This window comes from Falco rusticolus, chromosome 8 (assembly GCF_015220075.1).
Source record: "Falco rusticolus isolate bFalRus1 chromosome 8, bFalRus1.pri, whole genome shotgun sequence".
NCBI classification, from domain to species: domain Eukaryota; kingdom Metazoa; phylum Chordata; class Aves; order Falconiformes; family Falconidae; genus Falco; species Falco rusticolus.
In genome coordinates this window covers 65,136,198-65,163,999 of record NC_051194.1, presented here as the reverse complement: position 1 = coordinate 65,163,999, position 27,802 = coordinate 65,136,198, and the positions used below count along the sequence as shown (strand labels likewise).

Sequence of the window (27,802 nt, the reverse complement as noted above, 5' to 3'; positions counted from 1 at the left end):
TTGTGTCCTTCTTGCTTGCTATTTGCTGTTGCTGTAGGTGCCCGTATGCTGCGGTTCGGTTCTAAGTTCCGATTCTTCACACCCTGTTTACATACCTGACAATTTGTGGCTGTCTTAAAGGTACACGGCTAAGTCTTTGAAGTCAACTAATTTGTCTGCAGACCCTAACAATTCCCCCTTTTTGTTTTTGAACAGCTAGTACCAGGTTTGCCATGTTCTGCAGGGCCCTTGCAAACATGACAGCAACCAAGGTAATAGCAAACAAACAATACTGCCAATTGAGTGAATGGATGCCAAAAAGGCTGACATTTCCTCAGATTTTGGTAACATGTTGCTGCAATGGGGCGCCTAAAATCCACGCAGCACATACCATCCAAATCCTCACAGCCGTGTCCTTGAACCAACAACAAAAAGCCAATAGTTGCTCTGTTTTGTATGTAATGGTGGCAAATTTGACTCACATTCTTAACTGCCTACCAAACAAGGTGATTTGACTTTGTAATGCTTTCCCTGCTGTTAGTTCGAATAAGAGAAGAAGTGCTGCAATACGTTCCCATCAGTTCCATAAATCAACTCCATCATTACCACGTGTTGATTTATGCAGGTGTCATGGTCCCATCATAGCCTCCTACTACATTAGCATCTACAGAAAGACAATTATCGACATTCAAATTGCAAACGATATCAACTTTTGGATTAACATTATACAGAGGTAATCAATTATCCCAAATATCAAGGCTTTTAGTAAGATTCTTCATTCCCCACATACATTCACTTTCTTGCAACAATTTCTGCAAGTCAGTTTCAAGGAAGGGCACACCAAACAAGGACTGGTTCAGTAAGGAGGCCACACATCAGTTGTTGGGTTGACTGGCGGCAGCAGCGCTCCCACGATCCGGCACGCTAAGCTCAGGCCGCACACAGCGAGCAGGCATCCATTGTGGACCTTCATCTGTAGAAACACAAGCGTCACCTCTCCCCCAAGTTAATAATTCATGCGGTCCCGACCAATGCCCGGTAGGAGGGTCTTTTATGCGTACTAAGACACCTTCATGCTTTTGCTGCTGTCACCAATTGACACAAAATGTTGGACAATGGGAGGCACCGTATGGTCAGCAGAGATTTTCAGAAAGTTCAAAACATAACATGTTTTCTCTAATCGTGCCTCTGGGGTCATTCCCTTCATTCCCCCCCCCCCCTTTTTTTTTTTTTAAAGTTAGTGCCACTTTATTAATAGACTCACACCAATTTATACCCCCAGCTAAAAATACACACGCTAAGCAGACTTTGTTATTTAAAAGGTGATCAGTTAAAACTACTCGTTCACACACTCCCATCTCCCCTAAGGTTGGTCCCGGTGTGGTGCCTACCCGCTGCTCCCCCCTTGTGCAGGCATCCTGTTTTTTCTCATCTTTCTGTCCAACTCTCTTACCTCTCTGCGAATACAGTTTGTTTGTCTCCCTTGGCCTTGCGTATGTCCTTCACAACACCTGCAGCTTGTTACAGCTTCGGCCTGCTATTACAGCAGTTACTTGGTCTGCATTGCTCATAATATGTCCGTTGTCTTCCAGCCATTCCACAAATCCCCCTTTTTGTTTTTGAGCGATCCAGACCCCTTTTATTATTCTGTTCATAATTCTTATAAAGCAATTCCACACACAGATCAATATCATTAAAAAGATTACAGTGGCAATTAATACCGTTGTCCTGTGCAGAAACAAATCTTTTAACCATCCAGTAATTCCTAAACTCTGTAGCCAGTCTGTTAACCCGTTCTCAATCTTTATGGCCTGTACATTTTTTCTTAACTCAGCGAGCTGCTCATGAATAGAGTTAGAGTGATCAGTCAAATTCATGCAACACTTCCCTTGGTGCTGTTCACTCTAGGCTACTCTCTACTGTTCATGCCATTTCCTTATCTTCTAGAGGCGAGATCACATTCCTCCTTTGTTTCTGTCTCATCCTAGTTTCTTCTCATACTCCCTTAAAGTTATTTAACTCTTTGCTGCAGCATCTCAGCTGCACATCATTCAAAGCAAGGCCAAAACTGCACATCATCAATGTCAAACCAACCCACTGTCTCTGTTCCGTTGTTCTGTACAATTCTACAATTCCCTTTTTTTTTTGGGGGGGGGCGGGGTGTGGTTTGTTCTGTTTTGGGTTTGTTTTGGGTTTTTTGTTTGTTTGTTTTAACAGCAAAATACATTTCAACCGCTGTAATACAGTAGATTATAGACGGCTTTTCCGCGTGACAGAACACAGTCACCCTGTACTGCGAAACAGTTTTTTGCAAGTCCTGTACTACTTTCCAAGCAAACGGTGTGTGAAGGTGAGGATTACCAGCAGCCGCATCTCCCAATACAACAGGATATGTGTGCGGTGCATCGGTGGAAGGCTAGGAGGATCAAGGAGCGCTCCGCCTATCTGCTCTACTAAATCCCAGTTCCCGTCTCTTAAAGCCCCACCTCTCAGCCTGCCAAAATCGGCGAGGGTCGCGCGTCATTACTGTACCACTGGAAACTGGATTTTTACCACCTCCAGCTTCTTCACTGCCTGGGACTGATAACGGTGGCGTAGCTGGACCCGAGTCCGGGTTTTCGGCATTTCCACCCGGAGCCGAGGGGGCGGGCGCGGGGCGGGAGCGGCCGCGGGAGGCAGGAGTGTGGGCTGGCACAAACGTTGGGGGGGTCAGGGGGGCTGGGCTCGGTCCGCCGAGGTTTCTGCCTGCCGTCCTCGGAACTGGAATCGGTATCGTGTGTAAGTCGATACAGTCGGAGAGATTTAGGGGATTCGGGGCATTGGGGAGTGGCGCCTGCTAAGGGACACGGACTCTCCCCCTCCCCCACCCCCTCATCCTCCTGTCTGTATTCTGGAGGGGGATACAGGGGAGGTTTGAACGATGTACCCTCATTCGCATTTTGCTGACTTTTTAAGCTCCCACTCGCGTCTTGTGGACTCTGCAAGTCTCCACTCGCATTTTGCTGATTTTGCAAGCCCCCAGTCACATTTTGCTGATTTTGCAAGCCCCCATTTGCGTCTTGTGGATTTTTGAAGCTCCCTACAACATGTCTAAGCAGTCCCCATGTAGGCAAAAGCCCTGACGCCTTTTTGCCCCCTTTCTCCAGAGCTTCTGACAGTGTTGATCCTAAATTGTCCCAGGTCGACACACCAAGAGCAGTCGCGGGGGACATTTCCACTCCATGTGTTTTGGCCCACAATAACATATTTTTTAACCGAAGCCCATCTAAAGTAATTCCACGCTTCTCTAGTACTAATTTCCACATAGATAGCACCATGGTATCTTCTTTAGATAACTTACTCCCCGTGCTGTCCCTGGTGGCTCACCTTACCGGTGTCAGTTCTCCCGGGATCTGGCAGCCGCTCGCTGCGCTCCTCCGCTTCACCAGGCTCCGCCTCCCCAGCAACCCGCCGGTCACGGTCTCGGGATCGCTCCTGACACCCCTTACCGGGGTCACATCGGCACCGTCTCACAATCTCTTTTTGATACCCCTTACTGGGATCATACAGGCACGTGGGGGTCACCAAATGTGGTGACGCAAGTCGAGGCGGACTGAAAGGAAACACTACGTCTGCGTGGCTGGGTTCGGACAAAATGGCCTTTATTGATTATACAAACTATTTATATATCTTAGACAGTGCAGGTGTCAGACCCTGAGAGGTTTTTGTTTGCTGTTGCTGTAGGTGCCCGTATGCTGCGGTTCGGTTCTAAGTTCCGATTCTTCACACCCTGTTTACATACCTGACAATTTGTGGCTGTCTTAACGGCACACGGCTAAGTCTTTGAAGTCAACTAATTTGTCTGCAGACCCCAACACTCTGCCACTTGAAAAAGATGTGTTCTGGAAAAAATTTTAAAAGTATTCTAGCTAAGCAGCAGCCATATCCTATTTTGCAGTCCTTTGACTTTCCCCAGTTCTTGTGAAACTCAAGATGTTGGTTTAAATTACATTCTGAGTACGTGTGGAAGACACCGCCTAATGTGTTTATAACCAGTGATACCATGGTGCGTTTTCAGTGCAACTGGATCTGGTTTTCTAGATGTGAAATTTACTTTAATGAAGTGCTCTAATCATCCTGAGTCCAGAGTCAGCCACTAACAGCAGACTACCAGATGCCCAGACAGGCCAAGAGGAGGGCTGCAGGGGAGACCACACATCTGCTAAGAGAAGGTTAAGTTTGAATAATTTTTTGGCTGCTGCCGATTCTGTGGTGCAAGCTAAAGAGAACGACTGTGAATTGATTCCAGGGGGCGGTGTGTGTGTGTGTGAAAAGGATTTTATCCCAATTTCATTTACCCCATCTATGCATTCATTTTCTGTGTCTTGAATTCTGTGTATGTACTAAAGCAGTAGCAGGGTAATGTCTTCTGTAGCAACACAGAACTGTTTGATTTGGAGGGGTCGCTTCTACAATCCTTTACTGGGGAAAGAAGAAATTTCCTTCTACTTCCTGTTCCTCAGCTTACTGAGAGGTCTTCATGGTACCGCTAAGAACGGTGGCCATTATAGGCTGTGATAGCCTCAGTAGCTTCTGGTAATACCGCAGTCTTCTCTTTCCACTTAAATGTAAGTGGAACAAGACATTGGCAATTATGTGGTGGAGACATTGCTTGTTGAGCCAGTTTTATTAACTGAAAAGGATGGTGCCAAGTTCTCTACCAATTTGCCATGGATATATTTTAATTTTGTTCAAATACTCTGGTGTGCACATAATCCAGACGTGGTATGTTGGGTTTTTTTATTAAAAAAACAACCCACAAGAAAATAAACCCCGGGCATTACCAGTGATGAAAATGCTACTTGTTCAGTTTCAGTAATCCTGTAATTGAGTCATAGTTATATAAACTGTTTTAAAAAGGAAAGTAATAAAAGCACATTAAATTCATTTACAGCTTTGTTTTGAGTTTTAACCTTCCAAAGCTTTTATTTAATTGAGAGTCCCTCTATTAACAAGCCATAAAGCTGCATTAATGGTAGATTGTGCAGTTGAGTACTAGAACCGAGTACCTGAATTGTGGTCTCTATTTGCATACCAGTGGTGTCTTTAATAAAACTGTTAAGGCAAATGGATGCTCCACACCCTTTCATAAACTGTTATCAGGAGGTTTATTAGCTAAAATATCAGTGACTTGTACGGACGTGATTCAACATAACTGCAGTAGGTGGAACTGCTGTGTAAGCTTAAATCTGGAGATAAATCGAGATTTTATATTTTACCCAAACCAATCCTTGAGTATCACGGTTACTGAATTTATCTAACAAAAATTCTTGTTAGAAGAGAAGTCATCTAACAAGACGCAGTAACTTATTTAAGCGCAGCCCAGTAATTGAGTACATCGGCCCTCTGTAGCCCAAAACAAGCATTTATTTATCTGGCAGATGACAAAACATATCCCAGACTTTGAGGGAACATACAATACAATCATTCTGTACTGATCCAGTTCAGAGCATCTCTATTAAGCTTGCAGTTGGATAGGTCTGTGCAAGATACCATGAAATTCTTGACAGAATTCTCTCCCCACTGTTTTTGTTTCCTATGCTACCTGGAGGGGATCTCTATCCTTCTCAGACACGATTATGTTGATTTTGTTCTGTAGGTGGACAGCTAGCATGTCACGCAACTCTGACAAGAAGCCTCGCTCAGTGTTGCTGTGCTCACACAGAATAACACTTATCCCATTGGCAACTGCATCCAGAACATCATGGTGGGACATCTCTCCTGCCATTTTGAGAAAGAAACGCCATGTAGATCGCCAACAGTACAGTTTAGGTAACCAGGTTTTTTTGTAACGTATGCAGAACCTTAGCTACAAGCTGGGAAGACGTAACAGGATTATCTCCCATAAGGGAGAATGCAACACCATCTGCTTGGTATAAGAATATGTAATGCTTCTGCTCCCGTTCCCCTTGAAGGACATCCAGCTGACGTCCCATGTGTAACTTGAGACAAAACCTCAGAAATTCCTTGCCCTCAAATAGTGGTAGATTCTACCACTTTGGGCAGGAAATAAAGAGTATGCAGTGGTTTGGAAGCAGACCGTGGGTGTCGTGCATTGCTGTGACGGAGGATAGCAGTTGGGAAGCCTTGCGAAGAAGCTGTCTGAGGGTCAGCTCTGCAGGGCTGTATGCAAGGGGGAGATGGGGCATGCCTTACCAAAGAACTTGCCTGAATTAAGTATTACAGAATGCAAGGCAGCCTTCACATTGTTGGCAAGCTGTAAGGAGTAGCTGTCCCATTGTCAGGAAAGAGGATAATGAACCAAGTGTCTCCTTGGTCAGATACACCATGGCATTCCTTTGGAAGATTCTGTAGACTACATTATATTCCATTTTCCATGAAGGAATTCTGTAGGGAACTGAACTCTTATCTTGCCAAAAGAGAAACACACTGAAGGTTGCGATAGCCTGCCATCAACACCGATTTTGTGCTGGAATAATGCACGTATAGCCATGCTTTCATTCAAATAACCTTCACTATGCCATGCAGCCATCGATCCACGTTCTCTCTACTGTAATGTTACTCTTTTATCATTCCAATAACTAACTGCTTGTTTCTCGATGATGGCAGGTAATTCTTTCTGGCCAAATCTTTCAACAGCCAGTCAACTTTTTTTTTTTTTTTTTCTCCTTTCTCCCCCCCTCCTGCTTTTTTTTCCCCCTAGTGACTATTTTTATAAAGGTAACAAAACAGCGACATAGTATTTTACCTGTGAGATAGAGGTCAGCTTCTGTTCCCTTCAGGATGCTGCTCCCAGAACCAGCACACAGAGCAGCTTTCCTCACTGGTGATTCTGCAGGATGCAAGGTGCCACAGTTAAACTCCCTTCCCTGTGCTCAGCCCTCGTGTCAGTATTGCTGTTAAATTGTTTTGCAGTAACTACTACCTTGATTTTAGGCTCAGTGTAAATTTGCTGGAGGAAAAGACACATCTGTCAGTTTGAAAGAGTCATAGGCCTATAACAAAAATAGACGTGTAGATTTTTTTTCTTCAAGGGGTAGAAGGTTTGCAGAAAACGACAGCACAGAGGCTGGCTGCTAGGTAGTCACTCCTGGTGAGGTGTTAACTTAGGTTTCTGAACCCTTTAATAGGCTGCTACTCTTTCCAGGACCCTCATGTTCCAGTTTTCCAACTAATGATGCCACTTAAGGCAGTGTTTTGCCTCTGAGATACACTAGTTCCTAACTTTTAGCTCTCAAGTGGCCAGTCCTGGTGCAAGCTGAGAGCTGGTCCATGCCATTAAAAATCTGCCCATTTGCTATTATTGCTGATTCTAAGCTATTACACATGTGATGGTGACAGGAAATTTAATTCTTCATATATATTACTTCACTAGTGAGGGGACACACAACAGAGTTTCAAATATCTGTTAAGGTTTTACAGTATATTGCCATGTAATTACTGCTGATAATTTAAGTGGAGTCACACCACTACAATCCTGCACCACAATGAGAGGCTTCAAAATAGTTTGGGGGTTTTTTTAGTGCAACTGATAGTGTCAGAGGCTTCTAAAAAGACTTCTGTCTCATAAGCTCTGAAGAGTTCTCAACATTTGCTCTCAAAAATACTAATAGTTGTGCTTCCTGGACATTAGGATAGGTAACAGGCATAAGAGGATGCTTGTTCCACATTTTACTAGTGACCCACTGTTTGTACTAGGATAGTTCACCTTCCTTGCCACTATTTCTCTTGCATCAAAACATGTCTAGTTGTATGTTCATAAGGATACCATGAAGTGTCTTACTGTTTTAAGATGCTTTGAAATTTAACATTCAGTTGCAAAAGGGAGTGTACAGTGAAATGGTACGCATTTGTGTCTGATATCTGGTGGGGGAATCTTAGTCGTTACACAAATTATGAAAAAGTACGTCTCATATTCAACTTACGCTCTCCCTGCTCCGCAGTGATAACCAGCATAATATAGAACTTCCAGTTAAAAATAAAGATGAGATTCTTTTTGCGTGATTTTATCATGTAAATTCTAAAATGCTGTTTCTTAACAGTGCTTCACACTACCTGGAAGTAAACACATCCAAGGCAGCAGTATTTCACACACTCATGTACCCACTCACGCCCCTTGGCTTCCTGGAATACTAGTTCTAATGGACAGTCTCACTTGAAGGCCTGTTTACCTAGTGTCTTGCTCGCTCCCACGGCTAAGCGGATGTGGGGTAATTTTAGGTGGCTTTTGATACGCTCAATTATGTCTGACAAGGAGACTGGCTCGCTCAGTGTGCACAGACGTCCCATACCATTATGGGGAAGAAGAGGCTGAAAAAAAAAATTTAAAATTACTGTGAGAAAGCTGACCCCAGAAGTTTGCATTGTTTTTCATACTGTACAAAGATGAGTATGCTGGGCATTCAGGAATGGCTCTGAACTTTACAAAAAAAATACATCTCGAATATAACATACTAAGTATACTAGCTATTGGAATTGATTCAAAAGTTAGTACAGGCCACACAGCTATTTGCTGCATTGTTCTGGAAAAGGTGCGTGGCTTCAAATCCCCACAGGCCAGTATTTCAGAGCACTGATGGGGTAGCATAGAAAACCTGTGATGCTACTGACTACTGGATTCCAGCATTTGGGGCACTTGGGTCACACAAGCAATACATTCACTGGATGTAATATATGATTATATTACCTTTTGTAATAGGAGAATCTCGGTCTTGCGATAAAGAAGGCTGTTCTGGGACAATAATGCCACCACCTCCAACAGTGCTTTCTGAGAGCAATTCAAACTGACTCGTGTTTGCTCCTCACCATCAACCCTGAGGAAAGATATGCTTGGTGCTTCCTAAGAAACTAGATAAAATTTCAGCATTGTATTAATATAAACAAAGTTATTCCATCCCAGTGGCTATTCTACCACAGAGAAAGAAAAAAGAAAGCATTGTAATAGCCTAGTCTAGTCTAGGTTCTTGGAGGAAAGGAACCTAGGGGAATTTAACTCCACTGTCCTCATCAAATTTCCTGTTAATACTCTTCCTTACTACCCCTAATCTACGTGATGCTGTACTGAGTTCCTGTTACCATTTAGTATGACAAAGACTGATCAGAAAGGGATGATTATTCCCTGCATTTCTAGATCTGTTGCTGAAAAGAAACAACAGCAACACACAGAGAAATAAAGTGACTGCAACAGTAAAATACCATTCCAGCGACTTAGTGTGTCAAATGACAGAAAGAATCCAACATTAAGAGAGTGAAGCAGATACCTGGCAGGGAGAGTGGTGAGACAGAAGATCTCTTGGATGTCTTTGATTTTGGCCAGCACCATGTCCAGATGCTCAGTGTTGTCTGTGCAGAATTCTACCCGGTGACTGCCCTCAGCTGGATAGCTTGGCGCCATTGATGGATGCAGTGGGACGGAAGTACAGGCACCTGAGAAAAAAGTACAAGACTGCAGTTTTATAAAGCTTGGTAAGTGTCCTAATACTGATTTAGCACATATCCTAAAGAGATGCAACAAAAAGATGCAAATGCTGCACTTGAATCCATTTTCCCTTATCAGGACTGAGGACTTGCTGCTCTGTTGTCTCCATTAGGCACAGTCTAAAATAGACTAAAATAGCAAAGAAGCTGATGGATACATAACATTTGTCATTCTTAACGCCATCCGTTTTATCCTAAGAATTGTATGAAACCAAAATAGCGTCTGGTTTGTAAATCAGGCTGGAAAAGACATCGCTGTTTTCATTTATGAGCCACAATACAGGGTAAGAACCTAAAAGCTTTTCAGATACCTTAAGTCCTTTGCAAACAATGAGATCTTGCCCTTTAGAAATTAAAGGTGGTGACTTAGGTGCCTAAAGTTTGCATCCAAGATGCCCAATAAATATGCCGCACCGGTTCTGACTACAGCCAATTGTACAGTCATGCATCTGGAACTGTCCTCTAGTGTTTGTGTCCGGTATGCCTCGCCAAGATAAATTCCCTAAAGACGTGTTTGTGGGGTACTTAGAAGTACGGAGGGGGGCAGAGAAAAAGCCCTGAAATCGTTAAGTGTAAAAGCTGGAAGAAAGGGAAATGAGGGAAGGTCCCCACATAAAATAGCACATACTTAAGAATAATTTTAACCTTTTTTGTTTGTTTAACAGAATCTCACCGAGTCCCTTCGTTAGCCAGTTATTGACTCCGTGAGGTACGGCATCGTACGCTGTGTGTGGAGAGTAAATCCCGATCCTGTGCTCCAGAGCTCGCACCACCAGCCGTTCCTTCCAGGTCTTCCACGTCACTCGCTTGAGCGGCGCGAATATAGGAGGGTGGTAGGAAAGAACGAGGTCTGCCTTCTTCTGCACTGCCTCCTCCATCACCGCTTCGGTGAGATCGTTAGTGAGGAAAAGGGTGCTCACCGCGTGGGGAGGGCTCGGTTCCACCAGCAGCCCCACGTTGTCCCAGCTTTCGGCCAGCGAGAGGGACGCGAAGTCGTTCAGGGCTGTAACGAGCTCCCCGAGGTCCATGAGGGAGCGCGAGGGCAGGCGGCCCCAGGCGCGGACGCAGCAGAGAGGCCGGCGGGCGCCCCGCAGCATGCGGCACTCCGCCGGGGGCCGGCAGCAGGCGGGAACGAGCCCGGGCGTTCACCGGCTGAAGCGCCGCCCGCCCAGGGCGGGGAGCGCGGCCCGGCCTCCCCCGGGGCGCTGCCGGCGCTCCCGCTCGGGCCGTACGCGGCTTCAGCCTCGCCCGCCGGATCCCGCCGGAGAAGCGCGCGCCTCCGCGGGGCCGGGCCGCGCTCGCCCCGCGCCGGGGGCTGAAGGCGGAGCCGCGCGCGGCCGCGCCGCTTCCGCCGCGCGAGCGGTGCTGGGGCGGCCGCCCCGCCTCTTCCTGCCGGCGCGGGAGCGCTGCCTCGCGGTGGCGGGGCGAGGCCGGTGGCGGGGCTAGGCCGCTGCCTCGGCAGGTCTGTACGCGGGCGGGGCGCACGCTCGACAGCCGTGGGGTTGGGGGTGGAAGTCGCGGCGGAGCGGCGGGTCCCGGGCTGCCGGGAGCGGGCGGGCGGCAGCGAGCGCAGGCGGCCCCTGGGGCGCTCGAGCGGGCGGGGCCGGGCCGGCGCTGGCGGCTTCCCCGGCTTCAGTGAGGGGCCTGGCCCAGCCCGGGCGCGAATGAGGGCGGCGGTGCTAGCGAGGGGGCTAGCGTGTACCGCTGTGCAATCCCACACAGCCGCGATTCTGTTTTCCTCAGCGTGAATGCTTTGCTTGAGAACGTTGCTAAGATAAAAAAAGTTTAATTCTGCGCATGGATGCAGGTGCCTGGCTGTTGCAGGCAGGCAGCTGTCAGAAGGTGGTTCCGGATCTCGCTTCTGTGGAGGTATGGGCGTGTGGGTTTTTTGCCTGTTAATTTCCGTCATTTATAAAACCATAATATTTGGAAAAGTTGTAACTGCTTAGTATAACCGTTCGTCTTGGGAAGATGGTGGTTTTTGTCACCACTCCCTTTCTGTAAGCTGTTTTGCTCTTCCAAGTTATTTACGTGCTGCATAGTTGGATAAGGTGAGTGAAACCTTTATCTGCAGTCACTTGGGTGGCACTGTAAAACTGTGTGGTGCAAAAGCATGTAACCGCACAAATATTTTAGAAACAGATTTTGAAAAGATTTGGAAATTTGTGGAAAAAACCCCAACAAATTTCATATGTTTTCTTTGCAGGAAATTGCTGTGTACAAATCTACCTCAGCTTTTTGATAAGCAGTCATGGTGAGAACAGTAACCCTTTTTATATATTTTCATCCCTTCTGAAATGGAAAGAATTCACTGAAATGGAAAGTGAATAGCTGCTTTGCATCTCAAACGGTTACACGTTTTACTCTGCTGTGAAGACTTTGTAACGAAATGTTTAGGTTTTCATTTCAAACTTCTAACAAGATACCTTGAAAAGGAAAATAGGTCATTTACATCAGTCAAAAATACAATTACACTTTCAGTTCTGAGATCCTAAATTTTAATCCTGCCTTGACAAATATTTCGTAATCTAGTTTGGATTCTTTTACCACAGAAGCATTATTCAAGTTGCAAGCAGATAGCTCTGCTTGAGTGTATGTAACCTATGCTTGCAAGCTTCTGAAAGTTTAGCAGATCGGGAAACAGGGATAAGACCGTGTGTCTTAAACCGTGCATACACCTTTTATAGCATCCTCATGGACACCGCAGCCAACTATCTTCTCTTCTTCAGTTGTATACTTACGGAACAGTATGCCAGTATCAATGCGATGCTGATTTTGATTAGTTTTCTGATACAGTCATCCCCAGTATAGCCTCACAGTAATTGTTTTTGTGCAACGTAGCACTTTTCGTGGGAGCACTGTGACATATTTGGCCTACAGAGAGAGATTTGCTTAGGTGGCTGGGTAACTACAGTTTTAAATTTTATGGAGGTTATTTATACGTTCTTAAGAGAAGTGTGTGATTTTGTAGATTTGCTTGTTTGTGAAGGCAGATTATGTATGGTGCCATTCAGAACTGGCCTTGCCACTCAAAAGGCAGCAGGCAAGTAACACGCATCAGTTGTTCCTCTGGTTGTAAACCAGTGAGGTATGCGCACCACGCCGTCGTCTAAAACAGATACAGCCTTGGTTCTTCAACTTTGCAGTTAAGTGGCTGAGTAGGTCCAGTTTGAAAATGAATAATGTCTCTCTGGAGTGTAACAGTGTGAAACAGAGCTGCTGCATTACCATAGCAAACTTTGTATGTCCTGAAACTAAATGAAACCAAGAGCTTTCTGGTGATTTCACAGGATATGTGGAAGGGTTGTGACAGTAGCCTTGCCTATGGCCATGTATTGAAACAGTGGTTATATATGGTGGGAACTTCCTTATGTTCGTGGTGGGACTGGGAAATAAAACTGATTCTGTTAGCATATCATTGCTGATTTGTTTATTATTTTCTGCCTTCTGCTCAGGCTGTCACACTGCATACGGATGTAGGAGATATTAAAATTGAACTGTTCTGTGAGCGTACACCAAAGACTTGTGAAGTAAGTCAAGTAACAGGAGCAGTATTGCCTCACGTTGAAACAAAGGAGTAGAAATAGTGAAGACTACAGAGGGGGTGAAGTGGCTTTTGCAATTCCTCTTTTCACATAATGGAATGCTAATGTTAAGCTGGTACAGTGCCTGTTCTGCTTGGGGAGCTTGTGCGCTGTCACACTGCCTAGAGCTCTGCAGCCTGTTTCTCACCAGATAGGGTTAGGGGCCACTTCTCTCCAAGTTCCAGCATCTCCCAAAGTGTCCTTTGCCCCTAAGGAGAAATGTGGCACATGGCCTGGGATTCCTAGATTTCCCTGGGTTTGCTCACACGCACAGAGATTTGATTTTAATTTAAAAGAGTAAGAATCACTCCCAGTTTGTCAGAGGCCCCAGTTTTTCCTTTCTGCAGTAAACTTAAGCTTAAATTGAAATAATTTACTTTTTAACTAAGAAAGCTGAGTCATGAAGTTATTGATTAAAAATTTACATTTACAAAATAAAAATGTTGACTGGACGTGATACTTCTGAGCATGTCTCAGGCTTCTTGTTTGTTCCTCATGTCAGACAATTTTGTGCTGTAAGCTTTATTTAAAATCCTTTGTCTCTGTGATGGTGTCAAAGGAGCATATTAACTATAATTTATGACTATTTTGTGGCAATACTCTGTGGAGTTCACATGCTCACAGTGCAATGTAGAGGCAAAAGGGTTAGTCTTCGTCTTGCCGATGCTGTCGTTTTAGTAAAAGGGTACTGTTTCTGAATTGTTTGTTAATATGGTTTGCTTCATTTCCTTAGAATTTCCTGGCTCTTTGTGCTAGTAACTACTACAATGGATGCGTATTTCACCGGAATATAAAAGGCTTCATGGTTCAGACAGGGGATCCATTAGGTAAATTCTTCTCTCCAGGACTCTCTGTAGAAAAATGTCCGTAAAAATAGTATATAAATATAATAGAAATAGAAAGAAATTATAAGTTTGAATATTAAACCCAAACGTAAATAAAGTAAAAATAAAATAAAGAAATTGTTGATAGAGTTTTTTGTGATGAGATTAGTTTTCTGTGGTGAGCTTGCAGAAGAGCAGCTGTTACCCTAGTTCATGCAGCAGTAAAGCATTCTGCAAATTTTAGTTTTTCCAGCTGTTTCCACTAAGTAAAATGGTTCTGCTGACTTAGCAGCTGTTGAACAGGTAGCAGTTTCTACTGTGGTTTCTCTGGTTTCTGCCTGGAAAGGCTACACTCCCTCTGAAGCATTTGGGGAAAATGTCCCAGACAGTGGCAGCTGTTTGGGAGAGAATCTTATTCAGCTGTGTGTCTGTTTGTACTTGTATTGAATTTAATTTGAGGATATGTCATGTTTTGTTACACTACCTAATAGGTGTACCTTATAGAGAGTTATGTCTCTGCTCGGTATCAAGACATGAGAACCCAATCCCTGCCTCAAACAAATTACAGGCTGTCTGGGGTCTTTGTTGTAAAATGTTGCTACACTACATAATCTCTGGATTTTTTCAGTCCAAAAATCAGTAAGCTGTTGTGGTACTTCTTTGTCAGGCACTGGGAAAGGAGGTAACAGCATCTGGGGCAAGAAGTTTGAAGATGAATTCAGTGAATACCTAAAGGTATTTCTGTGCTCTCAGTATGCAGTTATGTTTTCATATGAATTTTCTTTACAGGTTGGAGAAAACCAGCATTGTGCTGTACTGTATCGAATATCTCTTTTGTAATTGTGAGCAAAGTATAATGCTGCAGTAAAGGGACAGAAAGATTATTATTCAAATAGGAGCAGGCATTTCTGTACTTGGCAAGTTAGGTTTGAGGCTTTTCATCACTGAGAACTGAAGTAGAAAGAATTTTTAACAAAGTATTTTTCATGCACTGAAGAAGGCAAAGAAGTAATTTTTCACTGTAAGAGCAATTCTGTGGAGCTAGTTATGGACTGTGATGGAAGGTATTAGCAACCAAGATCTGTTCTTAATAATGGTATTGAGGCAGAGTACTAAGTCACAGAGCACTTTGTACAGTTTAAAGTCCTGCTTTCACAGATGTGTATTCAGGTTGAGGTTTTTCCCCCTCTTTCAGCACAGTGTCCGTGGGGTAGTTTCAATGGCAAACAATGGTCCGAATACCAATGGATCGCAGTTCTTCATCACTTATGGCAAGCAACCGCACCTAGACATGAAGTACACTGTGTTTGGAAAGTAAGTGATCCAGCTGCGTGCCTCCTTTTAGTGTTGGTGTATGAGGGATCTGAATATTTCAGGGCTCATGCAATGCAAATTTAGAAGCTTCTGGTTCTAAAACGCTTTAAAATATTGGATGTGTATATGTAAATGTATGCTCTTGCACTGTCACCAGAATTAGGTGCTCCAAAATGCTGCTCCTTTTTTCTTAGTGGGGAATTCAGTGGAAACGGGCAAAAGTCACACCTCAGGAATGGAGCTGTTTTCTGTCTTTTTTTATCCCCCCGCCCAGTTATTCCAGCTTGCCTTTTCATCCATGCCCAAACAGATGCAGCCCGATTTTAAGCAAACTCCAGAATAGCTGGATACACAGTTGTAGGATTTACCGAAAAGCAAGAATCTGATTTGGGACTGGATATGGAGATGGGTGCGGTGCTGACATGGTCATGCTTCTGTTTGGGTGGACCTTCCTGCTGGTCAGATAAAACTCATGGGACTGACAGTTTATAAAATCAGATGAAGTTGTTTAATACACGTATTTTAAAACACTCTTATGTTACTGCTGATAATAAATATATCATCCTTAAAGCAAATGTTTTAAATTTTGAGTCTTTCGGATGCTGCTTTTTCTATCTCAGAATCATGGTAATTTCTTTCACTTTGTTGTTAAGAATTCTCTAGTGTAGAAGTGAATCTGCTGAGAAAAAGTCGCCTTTAAGTTAAATATTCAAAGGAAACTATCGAAATGTGAAAATACTATTTTCTAGCAATTGTATTGTTTATAGGCATCTAAGTATAGATGTGCCTTTCATTTCTGAGTTAGTTTACAAATATGATAGAAAGGAGGCTCTTAGGACATGTTTATTAGAAAAGAGTAGAGGCTCTGACAGTTGCACTTTGCCAGTTTTTCTGTGGCAGTTTAAGATACTCCTGCTTCAGTTGCAGAATCAGCAGAATGGCATGTGCAGCCCCTTCTGGCCCACGACCCGGCATCCTAGATTCAAAGAGTTGATGAATGTGACTGAGTTGAACAGTGAACAGCAGATGTTTTCTGCCAAGTCCGTTACTGGGGAATAAACTGCCAAGTTTTACCAGAGCTAGTTATTTAAACAAAAAGTGAGAGGTTCATTAGAACAATCTCTCTTGCCACTTCTTCCACCTGAATAGGAAATCCGAAAGCCTAAACATGTTTGTGCCATTAGATTTACACAGTTACTACTTATTCTGTCCAGTCTTGCCTTTGAGTCAGAAGGTTAGAAATTACAATCTCACCTATCCTATGGCTGGTCAGCCCTGCCTGCCAGGAAGTGCAGCCAGGGTCTTTATACAGCTATGGCTGGTATAAAATACGGTATTGTCAGGTCAGGGGGAATTATTTGTACTTTCTATCAGAATCTGGAATGGATGCTTAATATTTCCTTTGAAAACATGTTATATACCGTATATATTGTTTTGGCTGTCTTATTTGTATCATTTGCTTGCAAAGTCTTCGTTCTATGATACTTAACGGTAAAGAGCTTTGAGCTATCTCAGTTGTGAAATTTACGTCGTTATTAGGAGATTCCTAGCACTTCTGCTTTTCTTCCAGAGTTATTGATGGCTTGGAGACCCTGGATGAGCTGGAGAAGCTGCCTGTGAATGAGAAAACCTACCGACCTCTTAATGATGTTCACATTAAAGATATTACAATTCATGCCAACCCTTTTGCTCTGTAGCCACAGAGTGCCTCAGCACATTCTTTAGAGACTGGTCAGACCAACTGCTGGGGTGTGGGGTTTAAAGTGTCGTTAAGAAGGATTGCTTGAGCCGGATCATATCTTCGCTCACTGAATGCAGGATTTTCAGGTGTTGGCATTGTTTGGGAGCTGTCACAGAGGAGTCTTGTGCTTTACAAGCCAGTTTTTCCAGAGCATCTTCCAGGATTTGGGTTTTTTAACATTGTTTTTTATACTTGTAAAATAAGAAGAGAGTCAGAAATACATATGTTTTGGCAAATCTTTTTCTGCCTTATCTGTCTTAGTGATACTGTGTTGAAACAATGTCCTTTGCTACAATTTCATACTACCAGTTTTCTGGAACTTTCTCATGTAAATCCTAACCTTCCTTACTTTCCTGGGTGTTTTTTAGAAAACCAAGTATGATATACAATTTTTTCCCCTAGGTGAGAGGAGCAGTGTCATAGATAGATGAAACCTTTCTCTCCTAGAGGATTAAAGACCATGTTTAGAGGAGTGCTTGCTCTTGTACTGCTGTGGTGGAATGGTAACCTCTTCAGCCTTCCCGAAAGGTATGTCAGAAACACTCGCTTCTGCCACTGGTGCAGTGCTTTTGGTATGAAAGAGTAAGTGTTTGTGTCTTTAACATAGCTGTTGATCAAGACCAGGTAACCATGGTTTTACTGTAAGTTGTTTTTCATCACTTTATTGCACAAACAATAGGGGGTAAACACACCAAAAAGTAGTGACAAAAAGACTGTGGTCAGACTTCTAATCAAGAATATCCTGGTGTACCCAAAATAATAAAAGATACTGTGGCCACGATGATGTTGAACAAACGAGAGAGGTACGTTGTTTGGTCTTTGTTTGAGACCAGATATCGTTGGACTCAAATAAGAAAGCTTGCAAGGAGGTACAGAGATACCGATTATTGACCGGTCAAAAGGAAGAATAGAATGCATGCATACGTAATGCGTGCGTGTATATCTACATACACGTGTGTGATCCTATGCTCAAGTCTAAGCATAAAATAAACTGGCATAGGCAGGGAAAACAGAGTGATTTGTACACTTCAAAAAAGCCGTTCTCCACTTTGGGTGTACTGGGAAAAGAAGAATGTTCTCTTTGTTGCAAATTTAAGAAAAAAATGCATTTGGGTATCAGTTTATATTCGTAAGGCAGGAAAAAATCTATGCGTTTTCACAGAGGTTCACTTTGACTACAATACGTAGAGATGAGAGGATATGTTTCTAGTCCCAACTGTGCCTGAGAGAGACAAACAGGAGAGAGTACCCACAGTTCCTGCATCCACCTCATACCATTCTGGACTTCTTCCCCCAATCCTCTCTGGACTCTGTCAACATCACTTAGCGAAGTCCGTTCTCATATATATGCCTTGTAATCCTGGGGAGGTCCAGGTCCAGCTGACTTGCCGTCTGCTTTAGACGAATATTTCCCATCTTGAGACTTCGCTGCTTAAAATAAAGAGGGGAACTTATTTGCAAGAGAAGGGCGAAGGTACGCCGGGTACAGGTTACTGAGGCTTTAGTGAGCAGTTAGTTAGTACTCTCTCTGGGACAAAGTTTCTGTGTTCTGCGTGGAGTGTTGCTGAAAGCTCCCAGCCCTTGCTCCAAACTTAATACATTTTACCATAATACTTCAGTCAGTTAAGTAAAGGATTTAACTACTTGATCTCTGTGCTTTCTGTCTATTCCATATAACCAGTGGAATGAGCAAGTAGACGGAAACATGCAACTGCGTGTTTAACTGTTACATTGACACTTCTGTGCAGAAGGACATACTGGAAACTGTCCTACAATGCAAAGGAACCAATACTTTTAAATGTTGACATCTAGCACTGAACTGGGAACAGTTTCAGGTCTATTTGGGTTTTTCCTCTCTACAAAAAGAAGGTTATTACATACAATGTGTGAAATACAGGGACACCATGCAATTTGCTCTCTGGAGGACACATTAAATTTAGATGCTTTCTTTTTTTATCTAAGGCTGTGTAATGAAAGGAGAGTGATCTTATGGGACAGGATTACATCCCAACTTCTAAAAATTGTTATGCCTATTTTCCTGTTTGTGGCTCTGAACCTCTCCCAGGATCTCCTTGACAACCTGGAATACAACAGGAAAAATAATGGTGGGGTTGGTCCCACGCCCTTGTTGAAGAGAAAGCAAAACAGAGTAGGAAGTAACCCAGCTGCACAAGTATGTGATTTTTTTTGTGGGCAGTCACTGGGTACAGCATACATGCAAGGTAGTTCTGGTGATGTGTATAATCCTTCCAGTAGCAAAAGTGTTGCAGAGTACTGCTCTTGGTGGTGTTGGCTTGTGCTTGGTGAAATCCTCTGTTTGCTTCCATCAGTTTGGCCCTTTATCACAAACACTAGAGCCACAAGGTGAGCTGGCAAAATAAATCTACCCATGCAAAGAAAACTGTGTACGTTAACACAACAATCCTGCGTTATGACTGCGATGGAGGGTCTCGTCATGTATGTTCTAGATTCTCGGACCTCTGCAGGCATTAGAAAAAACATAGGTAAGGCTAGTGTTTGAAATACATTTTGGTGGGAGCAGTACTTGATCTCAACTGGAGAGCAATGGGCAAAAAGAAAATAATGGTGCGTTATCTATGGGCAGTGTCAAACTTGCAGTTGTAATGTAGGTACATTGATCAGAGGGCCAGGTGGCGAAACAGATTTTAAAAACAGCACAAAGAGAGAGGAGGGTCATTCATCAGGGATGGAAGTGTTTCAGTAGGTTTAATCCTTCCCAGAATAAAAAAAAAATCATTGGGTTGTAGGGGGAACTGATGTGTATAGGCTGTTGCAGTGTTTCAGAACTGCTGTACCCTTGGGTGCTCTTTTCCCACATGAATTGGAGTGCACGTGAGATGTTTGCTTACTGTGGGTTTTTGGGGAGCCGACCTTCAGGCATAATGTGTGGTGCTGGCGGCAGAGGTGACAGCCTGGAGGCAGCTGGCAGGCTCGAGCTGCATCTGAGTGAGCTGGTGGCTGGTGGCTGTGGCGTGGCACGGGCAGCTGCGACAGGGTGGTGAGCAGCAGGGCGGTAGTGTTGCGGGAGGGTCCGCAGCTTGGTTTTTCTTCATTCTGTGGGTGTAGAAGGCTGGTCTGTGTGTTACAGATTGCTAATAAGTTAAGATTGATTGAATTTATTTGATTTTATAAAATCATTTTTAATAGAAATATAGAGGGATAAGAAACATTTTAATGAAACTTATAGTTGCACAGTAAAAGCTATTATGAAATCCTTTGTACAGTCCCGTACCAAGGCCAGAAGAAGGGGCTAGAATCAGTGTTTAAAACTTAGGTAATAAATTTAGGGTTTGAAAGGTTTCTCTGTAGTTAACTAGTCTTCCGTATGTAGGAAGTGTATTGAAATGTCAGAATATAGGATTAATGGGAACTGGGGAGAGTCGACTGGCACAGCTTGTGGTTACCTGCCAAGAAATCGTGAACTTTAGTGGCAGGTAATTCCGGCAGGGGGAGATCGCGACCACCGACTCACATACCACCTACCCAAATCGTACCCCAGACCCATTTCCGGACCTTTCTAACCTTTACTGCGCAGAATTGGGTACGAGAGGAGAGTATGTTAATGATTTTCGGGAAATACTATGATTATGCATGAATACTTAATTGAATATGCGTGAATAAGTTCTATATATGGTGTCTGATTTTGAAGCTTGGTGTGTGTTGAGAGGACTCGCTCACGCACCCGGCCGTCAATAAAGAAGTGTCTGCTTATCTACATCACATTGGGGTCGATAAGTTCTTCATTCCGAGGTTTTGGTAACATGTGCGCTTGGTTGAAGAGTCGCGTTTAGTCTGGTTTTATTTATGTTCTGTTTTAGATCTGAAAACATGACTGGGAGCTAGTAAAAGATACAAGACATGGGGGAAAAAACACAGGAGGGCAGGACATGAGATGACACGACAAATGGCATTCAACCATTTGGATTTTTTTAATGCCGGTGATTTACAAAGAAATTTAGTCACATGTGGCCCTTTAAAGCTCTATTGATTTACAGCCGACTACGTGCTTTGGAAGCCTCTCGCCGCTCCTGCGGGGAAGCACGGGGTGAGGTGCTCCATCCCCCCCAGGGCGAACAGCGGCGGCACGGCGGGCCGGCGTCTGGCCCCCGACACAGCCCAGCCCCGCGCAGCCCGCTGGGGCAGCCGCGCCGGGGGCGAGGGCCGTGCGGTGCCGCTGCCGAGGGCTGGGCCCCAGGGCGCGGGCAGGGCTGCGCTGCGCTGGCGGCCCCGCCCTCCCGGTGACGCCGCGGACGCGCCTCTGTGACGCGACAGCGCGCTCCAGAACGTTCCTGGCAACGCCATTTTGTGGCGGGTTGCGGGGTGAGGGGCGGCGGTCGGGGCCGGCGGCGGCGGCCTCCGGGCGCGGAGGTGGAGGTGGGGCGCCGCGCGCTTGTTGCGGCCCCGTGCCGCCGGGCCGAGCGGAGCGGGGCGAGGGGCGCCGCCCGGTGCGGGGGCACGAGCGCTCTCTGCCGCCGGTGGGGGGTGGCCGGGCGGCCGGCGGCTCGTCCCGTCCCGTCGCCGCCGGAGCAGGCGGGCGGCGCGGCCGGGGCGCTCCTGCCGCCGGGCGGCCGCCATGTTCTCTGCCTGCGCCTTGCTGCGCGCGGGGAGAAAATGGCTTCGCGGCTGCGGCGGGGGGCGGGGGGCGTGCGGGAACGGGAGCGCCCAGCAGCTGCGATCGGCGCGGGGCTGGGAGGCGCCCCCGGGGGCGCGCGCAGCACGTTACGTGCCTTGCGGAGCGAGATGCGGGGCGGGGCGGGGCGCGCGGGAGCCCCGCGGCCTGGCGCTGGCCGCCGCACGGGGCGGGGCCGGGGGCCGTACGAGGCGGGAGCGCGGGGCGCCGGGCGCGGCGGCTGTGAGGCCCTCGGTACGGAGCGGGCTGCTGACCCGTGCGCCCTTGGCGGGAACCGAGCTGGAGAAGCTCGCGGTGTAAAAAATAGCGTGGTAGAACGAGCAGAGGAAAAGCGACAATCGGGTATTTGAGGAAAAACGCAGCCTTCGTTGTAGTGTCAATTTGTCAACTAATGGCTTTGAAAATGAACCGTTTGTCTGTGGGGTATAATTCAAAGAGCAAAACATCCTTGTCACAGATGCGGCATTCCAGGCGAACTGTCTATCCCGGCTGGGGTAACAGGGAGAGCCCGGACCACAGAAGGTGCAATAGTGCCGATACGGGTCGGAGGAGATCGGTCAGTCGTGCACAGGAGAACAGGCACTGCAAACGGGATCTTCCCCAGCTTCCTGACAGGTAACTATAACTTTTTGATTTCTGATGCCAGCAAACACATGTTTTTAAGATTTCTGTTATTCTCATCAGGTCATCTGATAATGTATTCGGAGGTGTCTTACAGCTTAAAACAAAAAGCCGTCTTATAGGGGTACTAGGATTATTTTAATAAAGTTTATTTGGTCCTTTGTTTCTAGTACACGTTCAGAAACCAAATCTATAAATGAGAGAGACCATCGTGAACGACGCTATGTTGAAGAATACAGAAACGAGTACAATCAAGGATGCGATATGGGGCATCACAGTAGCAAATCATCAGGTCGTAGTGGGACGAGTAGTTACAAAATGAAATACAAGACACATCACACTACCTGTCATCATCATCGTTCACAGGTGGTGTGACCAATTTTAATTTAGGAAATTTTTTTAATTATTATTTTAAGAAGATAGTTTCTTATCTGGGTGGTAGTAATTGAGTGTGGGGGTTTGGGGTATTCTGTCAATAATATTGATAGTTTATTCCTTTAGCTAGTACTAGTAGATAAATTCTTTATGCTAGGATTTCATTTCCTTCAGTGAAAACGTAGTTGGCGGGTATGCTTGTGGTACCACAGAACATAGCCTTGTGATACGTTCATTGGGTGTATTTGAGCAGATCAATCGATCGTAACCATCAATTGGAGTACTTGAAATACAGGCATCACTTTGATGCTTTCAAAATTTTTCTTACAAGAAGCATTTATTTCAGCCCTACTTGAAAAATTCAAGCACAAGTTTTTAAACCGGCTTTTGACTAAGTATCACTGAAATAGCAAGGAGGTAGTGTCAGGTTCTTACTATTCTTATTTTTTTTATTTATACAGTAAGATGTGTTAAGTATCACTGAAAAAATCTGTGGAATCAGTTATGTATGATACCTGCCCACTAACAGGGCATTTTTTCTGATCTTTGTTAAATATATGTTAACTCTTAAAAAAGCTGAAGATAGGGTTTATAGTTTTAAGACCTTTGGCTTAGACAGCCTAAAGTAAATGTATAAGCTGTTTATGATTTTTTAAAAAAAAGATTTGTATGAAATACTCCGACCAATGATGTAATCTCAATTACTTAACGTGGGTATTTTAATTTGGCCACAAGGCTATTTTATATATATACATACATACATACATATAAAAAAGATAATTATTAAATCCTTTTGCTTTAAAAAAAGAAAATACGGGCACTGAAATCCTAGAGTAAAATACAGTGAACCAATCTTCTAAAAGAAAAACAATTGTGTTGTAATTTTTTTGTTGCCTTGCCACTTTTGAGTATCTCATCTGAAAATCTGTTCCTTGCCATGTTTTTCTCCTGTAACATAAACTATGTGCCCTGTGAATTTCCGGGGACTGAATTTGAAATTGCTCCTGCCAACTGTTTGTGGCCTGGCGTGTATCTGAATGCCTGAATATCTCCCCGCTGAATGAATTTCGTATTCTGACCTGAATTCACTCGGGTTTATTGATTGGCTGGACGATCTTGGTGCCGTTCCAGAAGAGTCATCGAAGGAAAAGATCCAGGAGTGTAGAGGATGATGAGGAGGGTCACCTGATCTGTCAGAGTGGAGACGTACTAAGTGCAAGATGTATAGAATATTTTTCAAAATCTATTAACTTTTCAGATAGAATAAGTTCTTTTAGCATAAGATGTGAGGGGGCTTTGGAAGTCTTTTCTTTCTGTCTTGACTTGTTTTGTTTGGGGGTGGGGATTGTTACTCTTCTTCTGTAGAACTTAAACATACTCCTTTTTTCTTTTTCCCTCGCCCTGCCCCCCTGCCCCCCCCAAGTAGTAAATGAAGTTAATGAACCTACTAGAACGAGATGCCTGTAAATGTACCTTGATGAGAGTTGTCCAGCAACACCTCTCAAACTAGACATTGACAAGTTAAAGCAGCACAGTCTAGAATAGCTTCAGTGATAGTCCTTCATCTTTTTGTTTGTTTTGGTTTTGTTTGTTTGCTTTTTTTAAAAAAAAATACCTGAGTAACTTCACAGCTTCTGTGACTGAGAGTTCTTGTCTTTATAGATGAGATCGTTGCTACTTTGGGTGAAGGAGCTTTTGGAAAAGTAGTGGAATGCATTGATCACAAAATGTAAGTCTTTAATTAAAAACACGTGTAACTCTTCTTACCGCTGCTACCATAGTGTTGTTCATGAAGTGCTTTTGGATTGTATCAGGTTTTGCAGGTGCCCCCTGGCCTGGTAGAGGTCAAGGGCTGATGGGGAGGGGGTGGCCTAGACAGCGTGGGGTGAAGCTGCACCCCCAACACTGGGCGGTCCTGGGGTCTGTACCACCCCCAGTCTGTACAGTCAGTACAGTCTCTTGACCTCCCGTGGCTTGCCTTAAAAGTATCTCTGACGGTGCTGTGCCATTTGGGTTCTAGCAGCAACTATATTGCAAATAAAGGGATTTCGTGCTGGACGGCAGTTTCACTGCGTGCAGAACGGTGTGAAGCTAGGCTGTCTTTGTAGTCACTGCACAGGGTATCCGACACCTCAGTTTGTGCTGCTGGAGCGGCTGAAGGCGGCTTGTCATTTTTGACAGTCGTGTTGTGCTGTGAGGTGTGGAGGTGTGGAAGTTACTCCAGTATTAGCCCAGTACATGTAAATAGAAAGGAGAGGTAAATGGGGCTTTTAACCTGTGAGAGTAATACTAATATATATAAGGTATCATCAAGTATGTTTTCAAAAATGTAAAGATTAAATTTTAGTTCTGTTTGTGCATTGACGAACCTTGGTTATATCACATCAGTATGTACTTAAAACACCCCCCCGACCTTTTCCTGGTAAGGTTGCTGCCCTTTTAAACAATGTATATAGTGATTACTGAACATCATTAGTTAAAACTACTCATTGTTCTAATGACTGTTGAAACCTGTCTTTGCAGGGAAGGCAGACATGTAGCTGTGAAAATTGTAAAAAATGTTGATAGGTACTCCGAAGCCGCTCATGCAGAAATACAAGTACTGGCACATTTAAATGCATCTGATCCCAACAATACGTAGTAAGTGTATAAAGCTGACTGTACTTTGTTTTGGCTTTAGAAGTTCTGTGACATCGCCTTCTGTAACGTGTGTCGTACGTAGCTCAGCATTATGCAACTTCCTGTTGCAATTCATGCATTTTCCTGCTTTTGCAGTCGCTGTGTCCAGATGTTAGAATGGTTTGAGTACTATGGACATGTTTGCATTGTTTTTGAGCTACTGGGGCTCAGCACCTATGACTTTATTAAAGAGAATGGCTTTCTGCCGTTTCGGCTGGACCACATTAGACAGATGGCGTATCAGATCTGCAAATCTGTGAACTGTAAGTATGTTTCTTTCCTTGCTTTGTTAAATGCGCTTTGTGGAATTGGCTAACTCTTCTCTTGTTACCTCGCAGTTTTGCATTTGAACAAGCTGACACATACAGATCTCAAACCAGAAAACATTTTATTTGTGAAATCTGACTACGTAGAAGAGTATAACCCCAAACTGGTAAATTGCTGTCCTCTTCCCCACCTCCCCCTCAGCCACTATCTGGGTGTATTTGGTCACTTGCATCTATCTTACTGCGTTTCATTTCAGAAATGCGATGAACGCACACTAAAAAATCCAGACATCAAAGTTGTGGACTTCGGGAGCGCAACGTACGATGACGAGTATCACAGCACCTTGGTGTCTACAAGACATTACAGAGCTCCTGAAGTGATCCTAGGTCAGTAGCAGCCTCTTAGGCTGATCTTTTCACCCGAGATGCTTTTGTGTGCCATTGAAGCGTGCCACAGAAGTGTTGTGCGTCTTGCTTGAACTGTTCGCAGTCTAGTACAAACATGGATCTTTTTCACAGCACTGGGATGGTCACAGCCATGCGATGTCTGGAGCATAGGATGCATCCTCATAGAGTACTACCTGGGATTCACAGTATTTCCAGTAGGTAACAGTGAACCTCAAAATGACACAGCATGTGTAATGCTCCTCAGGTTGGTGAAAATCTGCTATGGAGAGGGGGGGGACTAAGGGGAATGGTCTGTGCAGGAAATTCAGCTGCATTTCTCTGTAATGCTGAGTTGAAGAGAACAGAAGACGCAGGCCCAAAGGAACTTTCTCAGCAGGTGCCTACAGGTTCATTTCAGTAAACATTTTGGCAGCAGCTTGACAGGAAGGATCACCCCGTTAGCATTTGTAACTTACAGTAATTTACACACTAGTAACAGATGCAGCTTTATCTGTCACCACCAGCAAACACTACTCAAAATACCTGAATTTGGTCATCTTGACCGTATTGCTGCAACTCAAAATTTATTAGCAAAGAAAGAAAAGGTAGGGCCAAGGGAAAAAAACCTCCAGTATGTTGTAACTTATTTCAGGAACTGATGACTACAGCCTCTCTTCTTTCCTTGATCTGAGATTGATTACTCTTTGCAGAGTACAGTCAAAAATGAAGCAAGGCCAGGGTGTGGTGGTTGCTCACTGTTAGAAGTTACTACAACTTTGTCTTGATTTCCCTGCAGACCCATGACAGCAAAGAACACCTGGCAATGATGGAGCAAATACTGGGGCCCTTGCCAAATCATATGATAAAGAAAACCAGGTAATTATGGTTTTCCATACTGGACTGCTATAAATACTCTCAGATTTGGTTTAGTAGCACATTTTTTAAGTTTAATAAGCTCAGATTCATCCTTTTGCTTTATTTAACAAGCTGTCCACTCTTGAGGAGCGTTCCCAAGCTGTGAAGGAACATGCTAATAAACTTCTATTGAAGGGACAGAACAGAATCTCTGAGTAACAAACTGTGGTCTGTTTAAGGAAACGCAAGTATTTCCGTCATGACCGGCTGGACTGGGATGAGCACAGCTCTGCTGGCAGATACGTCGCAAGGCGCTGTAAGCCACTGAAGGTAGGCTGACAGAAGGAAAATGCTTTTGGGGAAGAGGAGCTTTAGGTGCAGTTAAAGGTAAAATTAAAAAATAAATGCATTTTGTTGTTTTCTTCATGAAGGAATTAATGACCTGCCATGATTCTGACCACGAGAACCTCTTTGACCTCATTCAGAAGATGCTTGAGTATGATCCAGCCAAGCGCATCACTCTTGAAGAAGCCCTGAAACATCCTTTCTTCTCCCCCCTGAAACAGCGAAAAAGGGCGCTGTCTCCTGCAGCGGAACAGGCTGACACAGATGTCAGCACACCAAAGAAACACAAAAAGTGTTAAAATATTTATTGTGCACTTATTTTGTAAGAGCCTTATTTTGTATTGTAACTCTTTGGATACTGAAGTTAAATCCAGCTGCTGGCATAAAACTTATTTAAGAAAAAGGTAGTGATGCACCTGGTTACATTTGCTCAGCAAACACAGATCTCAGCATATGTGCACTTGTAAAGAAGAAAAAGAGCACCCTCTAGAAAACACGCCTACTTACCAGCAAGGAAGTGTTACCAATTGTGTTTTATTCAACTGTCACTGGAATAGCAAACACCCTTTTAAGTGTCGCTGATGCTTCCTTTTTGGGTGAGAGAACAGACACAGCCCTTAATGGGTAAAGATGGCCTTTATTTGGTTAAAAATAAGGTACAAAGTAAGGAAGATCACTGTAGTACTGAACAGATTGCACTGTGA

At 44.3% G+C, this 27,802-nt stretch overlaps 3 protein-coding genes across 14 annotated transcripts; 2 read left to right on the top strand and 1 right to left on the bottom strand.

Moving 5' to 3' along the window:
• Positions 1-794: 794 nt before the first annotated feature.
• NIF3L1 (NGG1 interacting factor 3 like 1) lies at positions 795-10,680 on the bottom strand. Of its 3 annotated transcripts, none has more exons than XM_037398006.1 (6): positions 10,130-10,680; positions 9,240-9,405; positions 8,666-8,792; positions 8,151-8,289; positions 6,728-6,811; positions 795-952 (listed from the first exon to the last, which is right to left on the bottom strand). In XM_037398006.1, the coding sequence occupies exons 1-6, from the start codon at positions 10,551-10,553 to the stop codon at positions 855-857; spliced, it is 1,038 nt and encodes a 345-aa protein (XP_037253903.1). In that variant the 5' UTR covers positions 10,554-10,680; the 3' UTR covers positions 795-854. The 3 variants fall into 3 exon arrangements, with proteins under 3 accessions (XP_037253903.1, XP_037253902.1, XP_037253904.1); XM_037398005.1 differs by lacking the exon at positions 795-952 and adding an exon at positions 5,348-5,739 and having other exon boundaries at positions 10,130-10,678; XM_037398007.1 differs by lacking the exon at positions 795-952 and adding an exon at positions 5,746-6,141 and having other exon boundaries at positions 10,130-10,679.
• Positions 10,681-10,838: 158 nt separating this feature from the next.
• On the top strand, positions 10,839-17,155 carry PPIL3 (peptidylprolyl isomerase like 3). Of its 3 annotated transcripts, XM_037398009.1 has the most exons (8): positions 10,844-10,918; positions 11,200-11,325; positions 11,663-11,710; positions 12,912-12,986; positions 13,774-13,867; positions 14,532-14,599; positions 15,060-15,178; positions 16,749-17,155. In XM_037398009.1, exons 3-8 carry the CDS (start codon positions 11,708-11,710, stop codon positions 16,873-16,875), a joined length of 486 nt encoding a protein of 161 aa, XP_037253906.1. In that variant the 5' UTR covers positions 10,844-10,918; positions 11,200-11,325; positions 11,663-11,707; the 3' UTR covers positions 16,876-17,155. The 3 variants fall into 3 exon arrangements, with proteins under 3 accessions (XP_037253907.1, XP_037253906.1, XP_037253905.1); XM_037398010.1 differs by lacking the exon at positions 11,200-11,325 and having other exon boundaries at positions 10,839-10,918; XM_037398008.1 differs by lacking the exon at positions 10,844-10,918 and having other exon boundaries at positions 11,093-11,325.
• Positions 17,156-17,236: 81 nt separating this feature from the next.
• Positions 17,237-27,505, top strand: CLK1 (CDC like kinase 1). 8 transcript variants are annotated; one of them, XM_037397996.1, is made up of 14 exons: positions 17,360-17,447; positions 20,759-20,985; positions 22,028-22,185; positions 22,362-22,557; positions 23,698-23,788; positions 24,229-24,295; positions 25,090-25,206; positions 25,342-25,508; positions 25,584-25,678; positions 25,769-25,898; positions 26,031-26,113; positions 26,695-26,774; positions 26,993-27,083; positions 27,185-27,505. In XM_037397996.1, exons 3-14 carry the CDS (start codon positions 22,028-22,030, stop codon positions 27,395-27,397), a joined length of 1,488 nt encoding a protein of 495 aa, XP_037253893.1. In that variant the 5' UTR covers positions 17,360-17,447; positions 20,759-20,985; the 3' UTR covers positions 27,398-27,505. The 8 variants fall into 8 exon arrangements, with proteins under 8 accessions (XP_037253896.1, XP_037253895.1, XP_037253893.1 ...); XM_037397998.1 differs by lacking the exon at positions 20,759-20,985 and having other exon boundaries at positions 17,338-17,447; XM_037397995.1 differs by lacking the exons at positions 17,360-17,447; positions 20,759-20,985 and adding an exon at positions 21,166-21,260.
• Positions 27,506-27,802: the final 297 nt, after the last annotated feature.